The 13,427-nt window shown below is 42.2% G+C and overlaps 1 protein-coding gene across 1 annotated transcript in view; it reads right to left on the bottom strand.

The window, feature by feature from the left end:
• Positions 1-11,610, bottom strand: part of ptpn23.L (protein tyrosine phosphatase, non-receptor type 23 L homeolog) — a 31,792-nt gene extending 20,182 nt beyond the window's left edge. The window contains exons 1-9 of the mRNA XM_018267010.2: positions 11,386-11,610; positions 10,097-10,171; positions 5,467-5,594; positions 3,666-3,742; positions 3,287-3,336; positions 2,605-2,736; positions 1,024-1,104; positions 533-664; positions 118-165 (exon numbers count right to left, since the gene is read on the bottom strand). Coding sequence (XP_018122499.1) covers positions 118-165; positions 533-664; positions 1,024-1,104; positions 2,605-2,736; positions 3,287-3,336; positions 3,666-3,742; positions 5,467-5,594; positions 10,097-10,171; positions 11,386-11,469 — 807 coding nt within the window. The 5' untranslated portion in view covers positions 11,470-11,610. The remainder of the gene's footprint in view (positions 1-117; positions 166-532; positions 665-1,023; positions 1,105-2,604; positions 2,737-3,286; positions 3,337-3,665; positions 3,743-5,466; positions 5,595-10,096; positions 10,172-11,385) is intronic.
• Positions 11,611-13,427: the final 1,817 nt, after the last annotated feature.

The following is a 13,427-nucleotide window of genomic DNA, read 5'->3' as shown; positions in this document are numbered from 1 at the left end:
TTCAATGTTTCTAAGTATAAACAGAAAGAAAAGAGTCAATGGTAAGAATGTTACACTACACAGTCTTTCAGGGGGTTGGCAGTTAATCAAGGTAATAGATAAGAATGGGGGACTTACCTGTTCTCCATACTTTTGCTGCTCCTCAGCCTGTTTCCCCATGTGCAGCTGTGAAGAGTGACAGAAGTAATCAGAGATAATGAAATTTTGGGTACACAATGCCAGGCAGCTCCCAGCTATACAGTTACTCCTACATCAATACTATAGAGTGCTGCAAGTCCTAGTTGGAAACCCCCTTAAAAATGTCCCCCCCTACCTGTTGGCTTTTACTGGTGGCCGGGGGTACTAACAGTCCATAATCCCACTTTCCAACTTCACTTTTTGAGAAAAAATTTGTTGAAAAGTGAAGAACACAAGCACAACATGTCCAGGAGGAAAACAACACTGTCCTATAAGGGCTGATACACTGACTCTGACAAATAAAAAGATTGAAATATTTGACTGAATGAGCAATACAATAAACACCCCAACTCACATGAGCTATAGATGCAAAGTAGTAAATCTTCATCTGCACCAGTTTCTTCCAGTCTTTCTGAATCTTGCCCAGTAGTGATGCCGTCTCTGAGTTCTCAAGGGCCCGACAGGCTTCCTTGTAGTAATCCACAACCTGATGAAAGAGTGTTGAAACTCAACCACAAGGAGGCAGCAGGCATTTTATATCTGCTTGGCATCACATCTACTGTTCCATTTACCCCCAAAAACTGCCATAAAGATCATGGGGAATAAAAGTGCAATTCACCAACCAAATTAACTGTGTTAAAGGTGATGCCTTCCCAAGAGCACAGTGCTTATATATTATAACAATCTCAGTGCAGGGGATGGGTGGCATGAACAGCAAATATATTTAGTGTTTTGGATACTCCTACAGTTTGGACTGTTTCTGTGGCCTTCTTATGAGCTAACGGAGAGGCCCAAAGTCATATATTCAATATAACTTGTCATTATATTACATACAGTAGGACTCACCTGGGCACTGATTCGTGCCACCAGGAAACTTTTCCGGTTATCCAGCATGGACTTTTCCAAGAGACATTCCTGGGCCTGGCCCTATGGAAGGACATAAATAAATACATGATAGATCTGTAGCACCAACAGCGCTGAGATTATAGAGAGTAATGGCAAACAGCTGGCAGAGTACAAGACTGTCTGCATAAATAGCAAACAAATAGCACAGCCCATACACTCATCATATCAAGCATTGTACAGAGCTAATGAGCACATTCATGCTGGACACAGAGCAAGGGAGACCTACACACAGACTATTGCTCATAAAATCATTTATGGATGGCAGAGGAATCAAATGGCTCTGTAGCATCACTATATATTTGGTTTATGTTACAAACAAGCGGCGGCACACTTAGGAACATGGTGAAAGACTGGCAGCAAAGAAGCCAATTAACAGGAAAGGACCTCAATGTTCTTGGCTCAGCAAGAGAGAGACAGAAATGAGATGAAGCAGCTGGAAGCAGGAATGGAAGCCACATATAGAAGCGTGGAGAATCAGGGAATAAGGGAAAGGTGTGGTAATTGTGCCGACAGCCTCAGGCCGTGCTCAGGAAATCATTAGCTGTGCAGATACATACTCTTCGCTCAGGCAGTGGGGTTTGGGGGAATGAAGGACATTTAGCTGATTAATTTATATCACAAGATTTGTGTGCATGAGCAGAGCCTTATCAATCCCTTAGCCCCTTCCAACTCAGCCAGGCTGCAGAGGCAGGAGGGAAGTGCTCCGATGAAACCTATTCTTTGCCTGGGCACCACAATTACAACATACAGAGCTGTAACACTTTAACGGTCAGGGCACACACTCAGATTCGGTCACATTAGTCGCCCAGCGACAAATCTCCTCTTCTTCGGGCCAACTAAACTCCCCGAACTGCCTCCAGTTGGCTAGAATGTAAATCACCGGCGAGATGGCACTCGGAGTGCTTTCTTATCCGAAGTCGCCCGAAGTTTCCTCAAATTGCACCGATTGCCATCCCACCCCCGTATAGGTGATAACACTTATAAGTGCCCCTAATCCTTTACTCGCCTATAGGTGCAGAGTAAGTGCAGTGGAGTTCATGGGCACCATCCTCTGGCTCTTTGGATTTTTTTCTGGAAGTGAGCGCAGTATTGGCGCATGCGCAGTTGGAGCAGTCTTACAGTTCGTAGCAACTGCGAATGTGCCAAAAGTGACGGAAATTGCCGAAGGGAAGGAACAGGACCTGAAGAATACCGAAGAACCAGAAGATGGTGCCCATGAGCTCCACTGCGCTTACTCTGCACTTATTGGTGAGCAAAGGCTTAGGGGCACTTATAGGTGCTATTACCTATGCGGGGGGAGAGCAGGGAGGGGGCACTATGTAGGGTACTGAGTAGGTTTATGTAACTATAAAAGGGTATTATTATTCCATAGTGCTGATACAGCCCAAACAGGCTCACGAATAAATCAAAGAACTTGTACCAAGACCAATAAAGTCCCAAAACTGGTTACCTGCAAGATTATCAGAGTGGCTGATGGAGCTGTAGGTTACTATGAGTAGTGAAGGAGTCAGCAGCACTTACCAACATGAGGTTTATATTGAGGTTGAGGATCTGGTGGCTCATATCAACGCTGTAAGAGTGAGCAAAGTGATCCCGCAGGTAAGTGAAAGCCCCGGCCGCACACTGGAAGTGAGTACACGAGACCTTCATGCCCTGAAATAAAATTGGAGAAAGAAATGAAGAGACACAAATGCTGAATGGCGCCTTTTCCGTAGCGGAGAGATGACTGCAAATATTGTACAGGTATAGGATCTGTTATCCCGAAATATATAATATACTTTAATTAAAAAATGTGTACCGTTTTTATAAGAAACCTGACTGTATGCAGTGAAATTCCCCCTTCGTTAAATGCCTGTATATTCTGATTAATAATCTTAGTCTTGCTGTATCGGCTTCTTGCAGATATTATTTGACTTGTGCTGTTTTGATCATTTATGACGATCCCTAATCAGCCCAGACCAGACTGAGCATGTGCACAGTCTTGGTCTTGCAAAGATGTATAACAAAGTTACAAGATGGTGACCCCCTGTGGCCAACTTTGAAAAAATAAATCATTTGTTTGATTAGAATTGTGGTGCAGTAAGTTCATGTTTATGTTTAGTATACAAAATACAGCATTTCTAGCCTTATTCTATTTTACACTTTACTTTCCCTTTAAGTGACTTGAGTCCAATGTAGCACATAGAAAATGTGGCTTCCTTACCTCTTCTGACACTCTCTTGTCCATAGCTCCCAGCATGGAGTGTAATGCACCTAGAGCAAGGGAAGAGACATAGAAATAAGGCACAAATGCACCCCCCCCCATGGAGAAAACAGAAAAGGTCTGACAAAACAAGACCACAGGCATTTTCAAAAATGTCCTCATTTACAAAAAAATAGCAGCCCTTCTTGTTTGAATCCCGGGAGATAAAGGGAGCGTGAGACTGATAAGGCTGCAATATCGCAATATCCGTCTTTTGATAATTATGTTGAGTTACGTGATATGGCAGCTACCACCCACATTTCTAAAAACAAAATGGGAATGTTCTGGGCACATATATTATGTTATATGATCATGCTCTGTGCCAAGCCAATGTCCTTACCCAGGTTGTACAGCACACACGCCTGCTCATACTTTATGTCTTCATGAGTCACTGTTTTCCCAGAGAATATTTCTGTCCTGTAGAGAGACGCAGTCTGTTACTTTAAGGTCAGTGCCCCATAGAACTGAATGGCTTGGGGTCTTGTTTCCCAGCAAGCAGAATATAGATACTGAGCAGGGGTGTAACTACAGAGGAAGCAGACCCTGCGGCTGAAGGGGGGCCCCAAGAGGTATAAAGGCCCCATGAGGTCCTAATTCATACACAGTTTCAATAAATATTGGTAAAACAGGTCAACCTCTAGACATTTTGGGGCCTGAAAAATAAAATAATTTGCCGTAATTTGCCGAGTAATATCTAATAATGTTAGAGAAAGAAAAAAGTACCCCGCTTAATCCAATTAACTCAGACAGGTCACTGAAATAGGTTATTGTTAGCTTTATCAACCCACAATAAATTAAGATTCAATAAATATCTATATAGCAAAAACGACAAACATTTTTTTGATTTTTAATTGTAAAGTGCAGTGCAGTGAGTTAAAAATAAATTGATCCAATTACATCAATTCTAAACTTGAATGAAAAATCAAACAGTTATTACCAATAAATTACAAGGTCCCCTTAATGGGTTCTGTCCTCATTAAATTGATGTGCAAGCAGATTTCTCAAATCAGTTTATTGACCTTTATTAACTGATTTGAGAAATCTGCTTGCACATCAATTTAATGAGGATAGAACCCATTTAGGGGACCTTGTAATTTATTGGTAATAATGGTGTGATTTTTCATTTAAGTTTATAATTAATGTAATTGGATCAATTTATTTTTAAAGGACCAGTAACTGTTTTTTTTAAAAAAACTATGGCAGCATAGGTATTCCCTGTACTAAGCACAATTCAGCAGGAACAGTCCCTAAGTTTGCTCATAGTCTGTACAGAGAGATCCCATAAAACTATGGCAGCATAGGTATTCCCCTGTACTAAGCACAATTCAGCAGGAACAGTCCCTAAGTTTGCTCATAGTCTGTACAGAGAAATCCCATAAAACTATGGCAGCATAGGTATTCCCTGTACTAAGCACAATTCAGCAGGAACAGTCCCTAAGTTTACTCATAGTTTGTACAGAGAGATCCCATAAAACTATGGCAGCATAGGTATTCCCCTATACTTAACACAATTCAGCAGGAACAGTCCCTAAGTTTGCTCATAGTCTGTACAGAGAGATCCCATAAAACTATGGCAGCATAGGTATTCCCCTGTACTAAGCACAATTCAGCAGGAACAGTCCCTAAGTTTGCTCATAGTCTGTACAGAGAAATCCCATAAAACTATGGCAGCATAGGTATTCCCTGTACTAAGCACAATTCAGCAGGAACAGTCCCCTAAGTTTGCTCATAGTCTGTACAGAGAGATCCCATAAAACTATGGCAGCATATGTATTCCCCTGTACTAAGCACAATTTAAACAATGTGTTTGACTCTTAAGGTGGCAATAGACGCAAAGATCCGGTGACATCGCCAAACGAGCGGATCTTTCCCCGATATGTCACTAACAGGCATGGCTATAGCGGAGATAATCTGAATGTTCGGCCCTATGGCCGAACGATCCGATTACGATGCGCAATGGGCTCCTGCAGGATCAGTCGGGACAAAATCAAACCTGTCCCATCAACCAAACGAATCCTCGATTCGTACGATTGGATCTTTGCGTCTATGGCCACCGTTACTCTGCACAAATGTCCAGCAGATAAAGCTACACGCTATATTATACGTGGCACCTTTTCCTATATGAAATATAGGCTTCTTACCATGTCACAGGGACAGATGCCTCTTGCTCAGATCCCATGGGGACACGACTCTGCAGGTAATGGAGCTGACCAAAGTACTTGCGTAACATGCTGCATCCCTCAAAGTCCCGCGGCACATTAACTGCACTCTGTGGGCACAAACCAAGATAATATCACATGGCTGCCTTCACATTTCAACTATAGGCAAAGGCAAACATTAAAGGAGGTTGCTCAACTTTGAATTAACTTATAGTATGATGTAGAGAGTGATATTCTGAGACAATTTGCAAATGGTTTTCATTTATTATTATTTGTGGTTTTTGAGTAATTTCGCTTCTTATTCAGCAGCTCTTCCGTTTGCAGTTTCAGCAATCTTGTTGTTAGGGTCCAAATTCCCCTAGTAACCATGCATTGATTTAAATAAAAGACTGGAATATGAATAGGAGAAAGTCTGAATAGAAACATGAGTAATAAAAAGTAGCAATAACTCTGTAGCCTTACAGAGCATTAGCTTTTTAGACAGGGTCAGTGACTGCCATTTGAAAGCTGGAAAGAGTCATAAGAAAAAGGAAAATAAATGTTAAAGTTATAAAAAAAAATAATGAAGACCAATTGAAAAATAGCTTAGAATTAGCTATTCCATAACATACTAAAAGTTAACTGAAAGGTGAATCACCCCTTTAAAGTGTTTAGATACAAGTTTCCCCTTACTTACATTCTGCATAGGAACTATATGAGTAATTATCAGTACCATTTACTTTCACTTGTAGGGATTCCTGCCTCAAACTATAGATGTGTTTTATGCAAAACCATAAAACTGCTTTTTTTTTAGCAGACTATATGGGTGGGTGTTAGTTACTGCTACAGATTAAATACAGTCATATGAAAACATTTGGGAACCCCTCTCAGCCTACATAATGATTTACTCCACTTTCAACAAAATAGATAACAGTGGTGTGTCTTTCACTTCCCAGGAACGAGTACTGGGGTGTTTCCTGAAGATTTTTAGTGAAGCAGTATTCAGTTGTATGATATTAAATCAAACGTGAAAAACTGGCTGTGCAAAAAATTGCTAATTTGAATGCATGTAACTGCTCAATACTAATTACTGGCAACACCAATTAGCCTTGAACTTCATAGGCAGGTGTGTCCAATCATGAGAAAAGGTATTTAAGGTGACCAATTGCAAGTTGTGCTTCTGTTTGACTCTCCTCTGAAGAGTGACAGCATGGGATCCTCAAAGCAACTCTCAAAAGATCTGAAAACAAAGATTTCTCAGTATTCGTGGTTTAGGGGAAGGCTACAAAAAGCTATCTCAGAGGTTTAAACTGTCAGTTTCAACTGTAAGGAATATAATCAGGAAATGGAAGGCCACAGGCACAGTTGCTGTAAAACCCAGGTCTGACAGGCCAAGAAAAATACAGGAGCGGAGGATTGTGAGAATAGTTACAGACAACCCAAAGATCACCTCCAAAGACCTGCAAGAACATCTTGCTGCAGATGTGTATCTGTACATCGTTCTACAATTCAGCACAATTTGCACAAAGAACATGTGTATGGCAGGGGGATGAGAAGCCCTTTCTGCACTCACACAAACACAGTCGCTTGTTGTATGTAAAAGCTCATTTAGACACAGTCATTTTGGAACAAAGTGTTTTGGACTGATGAGACAAATATTTAGTTATTTGCTCATAACAAAAAGCGCTTTGCATGGCGGAAGAAGAACACGGCATTCCAAGAAAAACACCTGCTTCCTACTGTCACATTTGGTGGAGGTCCCATCATGCTGTGGGGCTGTGTGGCTAGTTCAGGGACTACTGGGGCACTTGTTAAAGTCCAGGGTCGGATGAATTCAACCCAATATCAACAAATTCTTCAGGATAATGTTCAGGCATCAGTCACAAAGTTGAAGTTACGCTGCAGGGGTTGGATATTCCAACAAGACAATGACACTTGGAAATCTACAAAGACATTTATGCAGAGGGACAAGTACAATATTCTGGAATGGCCGTCACAGTCCCCCGACTTGAATATCAGGGAAAATCTCAGGGATGATTTGAAGCAGACTGTCCATGCTCGGCAGCCATCAAATTTAACTGAACTGGAGAGATTTTGTATGGACCAATGGTCAAAAATAGCCACATCCAGAATCCAGAGACTCATCAAAGGCTATAGGAGGCGTCTAGAGGTTGTTACATTAGTAACTAAGTATTGATGTAATATCTCTGTTGGGGTGCCCAAATTTATGCACCTGTCTAATTCTGTTATGATGCATATTGTATATTTTCTGTTAATCCAATAAACTTTATGTCACTGCTGAAATACTACTGTTTCCATAAGGCAAGTTATATATTAAAAGGAAGTTGCTACTTTGAAAGCTCAGCCAATGATAAACAAAAGTTAGTTAGCCTATTGCGGGTCAGGTTGCGGGAATGGGTTTAAAAAAAAAATGGACCCGTGCAGAACTCTAGTGCAAAAAGTCTAATTTTTCACCTTTCCAAAGCAGATTGTGGGGGTCAACTCTCTAAACCAGGGGTCAGCAACCTTTACTATCAAAAGAGCCATTTTGCCCCCTCTTCCACTAAAGAAAAATAGAAGAAAAAAAAAGAGCCGCAAAACATAAGCAATGCTTGACAAAAGGGTATAGCCCCAAAACGTTGCATTTCTGCAAATAAACACGTAAGGGAATCTCCCTGCTTGAACCTGCCATGAGTGCCAGTGTATTCTTGTAATTGATTGCTTGGGAGGGTGCCGATCCCTCCAACACCGTGCACCAGGCATCTACCTTTGAAGGCCAGGGTGTGCGAGCGGGCCATATTATTCAATGACTGCGGTATGTCTTTCTGCGGCTCAGTCTTTTGGCTTTGCCTGTTATGTCTTCTACACAGCCCTTGTACCTGCTGGCGGCTTCCTGAATGTGCGACCGAAGTAAGCTAACCGTTAGCTTACCATGGTCGGACACTCAGGAAGCCGCCAGCAGATGCGAGGGCTGTGTAGAAGACATAACAGGCAAAGCCAAAAGACCGAGCCGCAGCAATCAAGATGAGGAGCTACATGAGGCTACGGAGCCGCGGGTTGCCTACCCCTGCTCTAAACTGATCTAAATTGATACATTCAGTTGATACATTTGTCCCTGCAGAGCAGAATCTCTGGGTTTCATTACAGGCAGCTGTTAGACTTGATACAATAGTTACTGATACTCCAGAGATGCTGCTGAGAAATGGACCAACTAATTGTTGTAAATTGTAACAGTTCATAGTCTGCACCTGAATTACTGAGCTGTCAGACTCAAACACCAGAGATCCGAACATTCAACTTTAAACTTCGAATTTTGAAAAAACAGTAAAAAAAATAAAAGATGGAAAGTAATTGAAAAAAGTCTTTATTTCTAAAGAAAAATCTGTTCACACTTTTCCAGTTCAGTTATTTTCAACCACATTAAAGGGGACCTGTAACCCTAAAAAAATATTTTGAATCCTAGTTTATCGCGTTAGTCAAACAAAATAAACTTTAATTGTATTGTATAAATTATCTGAATCTTGTTTCCTTCAGTCTGGGAATTCATAATTATAACAAGCAGGCAGGATAAATTTTGTGGACATTAAGACAAGTCTTGTATCATCTCAGAATCTTGTTTGTGCACCAGAATGGGGGACCTGATGTCCATCCCCATGTCCTGGCTACACAATTAAATGGTGAAGAGATTGGGGGGAATGTGGGGAGAGCAGTGACATGTAGGAAGTGCTGAATGGAAAGTGAAAGTAATTGTCTAAGACAGGGATCCCCAACCAGTAGCTTGTGAGCAACATGTTGCTCTCCAACCCCTTGGATGTTGCTCCTAGTGGCCTCAAAGCAGGTGCTTATTTTTAATTCCAGGCTTGGAGGCAAGTTTTGGCTGCATTACAACCAGGTGTACTGCCAAACAGAGCCTCAATGTAGGTTGACAATCCACATAGGGGCTACTAAATGGCCAATCACAGCCTGTATTTGGCACTCCAAGAACATTTTTTATGCTAGTGTTGCTCCCCATCTCCTTTAACTTGTGAATGTTGCTCACGGCTTCTAAAGGTTGGGGATCCCTGGTCTAAGACATAGAGGAGGGGCAGACAATATTTGATTGACAGCTGAGATTAAATGAGTTTACAACAGCTATGATGCTTTAATAAAAAAATAATTTGTATTTCATGTTTAATTTGAAAAGGACTTGTATTATAAAGCTTTTTATGCCTGGGTGACGAGTCCCCTTTAAGGTGACCACACACAGACCAATAAAAGCTGCAGACAGACCGTGTTGGCCAAGCAATATCGGGGAGGTTTGAAAATCCCGCCATGGCGAGGGACACATGAGCTTGTTTATATAGGGATGCACCAAATCCACTATTTTGGATTCGGCCGAACAGAAGTATTCGGCCGAATCCAAATCCTGCTGAAAATGGCTGAATCCAGAACCGAATCCTGGATTCGGTGCATCCCTACTTGTTTATGCGGCCCTTGTCCCTATAACCTGCTGGTTCTATGTTGTGATTCCATCATTTGGGCTTTGGACCAACATTCATATCAGCCTAATATTGCCTAATCTCAAATATTTTAACACAGCAATCTGACCTGAAAAACACAGGGCCCTTATGGAGGGGTGAGGGTGGATATGTACCTGGCGTAACTGCTCCAGTTTCTTAAGCTCTTCATTATAGTTCTCTGGGTTTTCTCCATAATTCTTCAGAACAAACTGCAAGAAAGAAATATAATCCACATTATATATAGCCGGCATGTGACTCGTATGTCTGTCTCTGTTTCCTCTGAAGAAATGAAACAGCAGTCCAGTCTTGCTTTACAGCACAGCTCCTTATTCCTTAGCAGCAGGTTATATAAATACTGAGAGGGACGCATGTGCTTTTACTCTGGATTTACACAACAGGTGAAAGACATGATGATCCCAAACTATACAGAACCATTAGGTGTACAGATATTGGGTTAATTAACATTTCAGCTAAATAAAGAAACATGTCATTGTATAAAATATTCATTCACTAAAAAATTTAAAATCTCTCTGTCTGACACTTTCTGTTCTCTGACACTTGCAACAATGTAGCAGAAGTCAAGTTGAGCTGGTCTCTCTGTTGTATGAAGGATGCCCTGCGGTGCCTTGTTCTCAGCTCACGAGGGCAAGAACTGTATGTGGCACAGGGACACTGATCTTCTGACCACAGCGAGTGGGTGCTGGGTGAGAGGGTGAGGGGTGACTGGAGACAGGCTGGGGGAAAGTACATGGTGCTCAGCTCTGCTTCTGGAGATCAGGTACAGGGGGAACAGGGATATTTGATGGAGTTGGGGAAGGGGCAAGTGAGCTGAACAGAGGCATGAAAGGTTAAACACTGATATGAGAGGTTTAGTTCTCCTTTAATGTCAAATCCTCAAGGCACTGCCTTTCTGTTGTAGCTTCATATCACTCTCTCTAATGCCCTTCTACCCGATCCTCTCTCTCTCTAATGCCCTCCTGGCACCGTCTCTTTCACTCTAATGCCCTCCTGGCACCGTCTCTTTCACTCTAATGCCCTCCTGGCACCGTCTCTTTCACTCTAATGCCCTCCTGGCAAGGTCTCTTTCTCGGAAACGTCCTCCTGGCACCGTCTCTTTCTCTATAATATCCTGGCACCATCTCTTTCACTCTGATGCCCTCCTATCCAAGTCTCTCTTTCTCTATGATACCCTCCTGTCGCTTTGTCTCCAATACCCTCCTGTCTCTTTCTCTCTAATACTCTCCTGTCTCTTTCTCTAATGCCCTCCAGTCTCTCCTCATGTAATGTCTCTCAATGTGTCTCTAACAAGCTCTACTGTCCAGTGTCTCTGAGTTGCCACAAGCCCAGGAGGAGAGTGTCAGTCAGTGTCAGTCAGTGTCAGTCACCTGCGCCTACGCCCAGTCCCACAGCCCGGGGGCCTCACCTGTCTAACAGCCGGGTGGAAGGCAAACTCTCCGGCCTCCTTCAGATCCAGCCAGATCATGGGCATCCTCGGTACGGCCTCCATCTCGCAAGTCACCAGCCGAGCTGCGTCACGGAGACCGAGACCCTCAGCCCGGAAACTGCGCCGCAGAGGTTGGCGTCACTGTCACAGGACGCGCGGGGCACTCTGGGTAGTGTAGTTTCTCCTCCCACCCACCCTCTACAAGCGTGACATCAGACTCAGGTGATCAGCAGCGTCACCGGTCACGTGGCGCATGCGTTCTGAGTCTCTAACCTGACATGTTCGCCTGGGGAGTAGGCCTGGGATGTTGTGGTAGTAACTCAAAGAGTTGTGTCCGGTGGGAGGGGCCAGCCATGAGGGGGTTAGTAGTGAGGCAATGGCCTGTTTTTGTGTGTGTGTTACTAACATTAGAGATAAATGTCTGGAGATGTAGCCCATGGCAACCAATCAGCAAGTCGAGTTAAACAGACGCCTACAGACCTCCCAACAAGATTTGGCACGCAGAGCATGATGACATTTGGTTTACCACGCCCATTTTATAGCCACACCCCCTAATTACCACGTTTTTCTCTGGTATTTTTATGTTATTACAGTTTTGCTAATAAAGGTGAGTTGCCCTTTAAGCTGTGAGTCTAAAGCTCCCCATAGACGCAAACATTTCTCTTGCTGAACTACCGATTTTAGCAAAGTCCGACCAATCCTTCGAAATTATCGTGCGGTTAGTGGGATTCGAACGATCGAACATCGGCCGACATCTGTCAGAAAATTGGTTGGCTATGTTAAAAAATCTTTCTCGGTCCCAGTGCAATGTCTCTATGTCTTCAGGACAAGCAGCTCCCTTTTTTTTCCTGCCAAATTGGTCTTTTTAGTTGATGGACAATTCAGACGATCGTTCCGAGATAATCGTGGTCTCACGATGACGATCGGATCTTTTAAAAATCTCAACATCTATGGCCAGCTTAAGTTCTCCCAAGAGACCTGCTTATCTTAAAGTGTTTAATTGCTTATCTTAAAGTGTTACAAATGCATCTAAGTGCACCTGCCACATATTCTGGTCTGTCTGCCAAAATCCAGTTAAGTTTTAGAAAAGCTGTTCAGTGCAGGAGATCAAAGAGAAAGTCGTGACATTTCAGTAACAATCCGGGGCTGTGGCTTGAGCTGTCAAAATCGGGACTGTCCCACAAAAATTAGGACAGTTGTGAGGTATATCATTATCAGCAGGGCCGTATTTATATATATAGGCGCTCCTGGGTCTGTGCATATATATATATATATTTATGTCTACAGCCACATTTATTCAAAAATCAGTGGCAGGTTTTTTTTCTATTGAGAAAATGAAGTGTATTAAGCAGCTCCTCAAAACTGTCTATTGGCTGAGACTCAAAGTCAGTTTTTAATGTCAGAATTTAATGGCTTTAATGGGGATCCAAATGGGAGCACGATTTTGAGGGACTGGGCTGCTGTGAATGAATAATATCTTTAATAACTCCCTACCTGTGCCCATAACATCAGGGAAGTAAATGTATTAATTAGTGAATAGACTGTGTATGTATATATGTATGTATATTATTTTTGTATAGCGCTCCTTGAGGGTAAATAACTGTACAGCAAAACAAAAAATTAGTAGTAGCAAACAAGGGGTCACTGCATTAATAAGTAACAATAAGTGTATCATTAGAAATACAATTTACATAAATATTAAATATAATTACACTACAGATTAAGTGCTCAGTGTCAAGGAGATGGAGGACCCTACCCCGTAGGGCTTACAGTCTAAATGGGAGGGTAACTTACAGACAACAATTCAAATGTGTTCCATCCTAAAGTAACACTTGAAAGCCCATTCATAACAGTCTGTGTAATGTTCCAGCAAATAAAGAGTTAAAGGAACAGGAAGTAAAAAATTAAAAATGCTTTAAAGGAATGACAATATTATGTACTGTTTCCCTGTACTGGTAAAAATGGAGTGTTTGCTTCAGAAACTCTACTATAGTTTATATAAAGAAGCTGCTGTGTAGCCA

This window comes from Xenopus laevis, chromosome 6L, assembly GCF_017654675.1.
Source record: "Xenopus laevis strain J_2021 chromosome 6L, Xenopus_laevis_v10.1, whole genome shotgun sequence".
In the NCBI taxonomy this organism is placed as follows: domain Eukaryota; kingdom Metazoa; phylum Chordata; class Amphibia; order Anura; family Pipidae; genus Xenopus; species Xenopus laevis.
The sequence above is the reverse complement of the archived record's forward strand: the minus strand, read 5'-3'. Positions and strand labels throughout refer to the sequence as shown.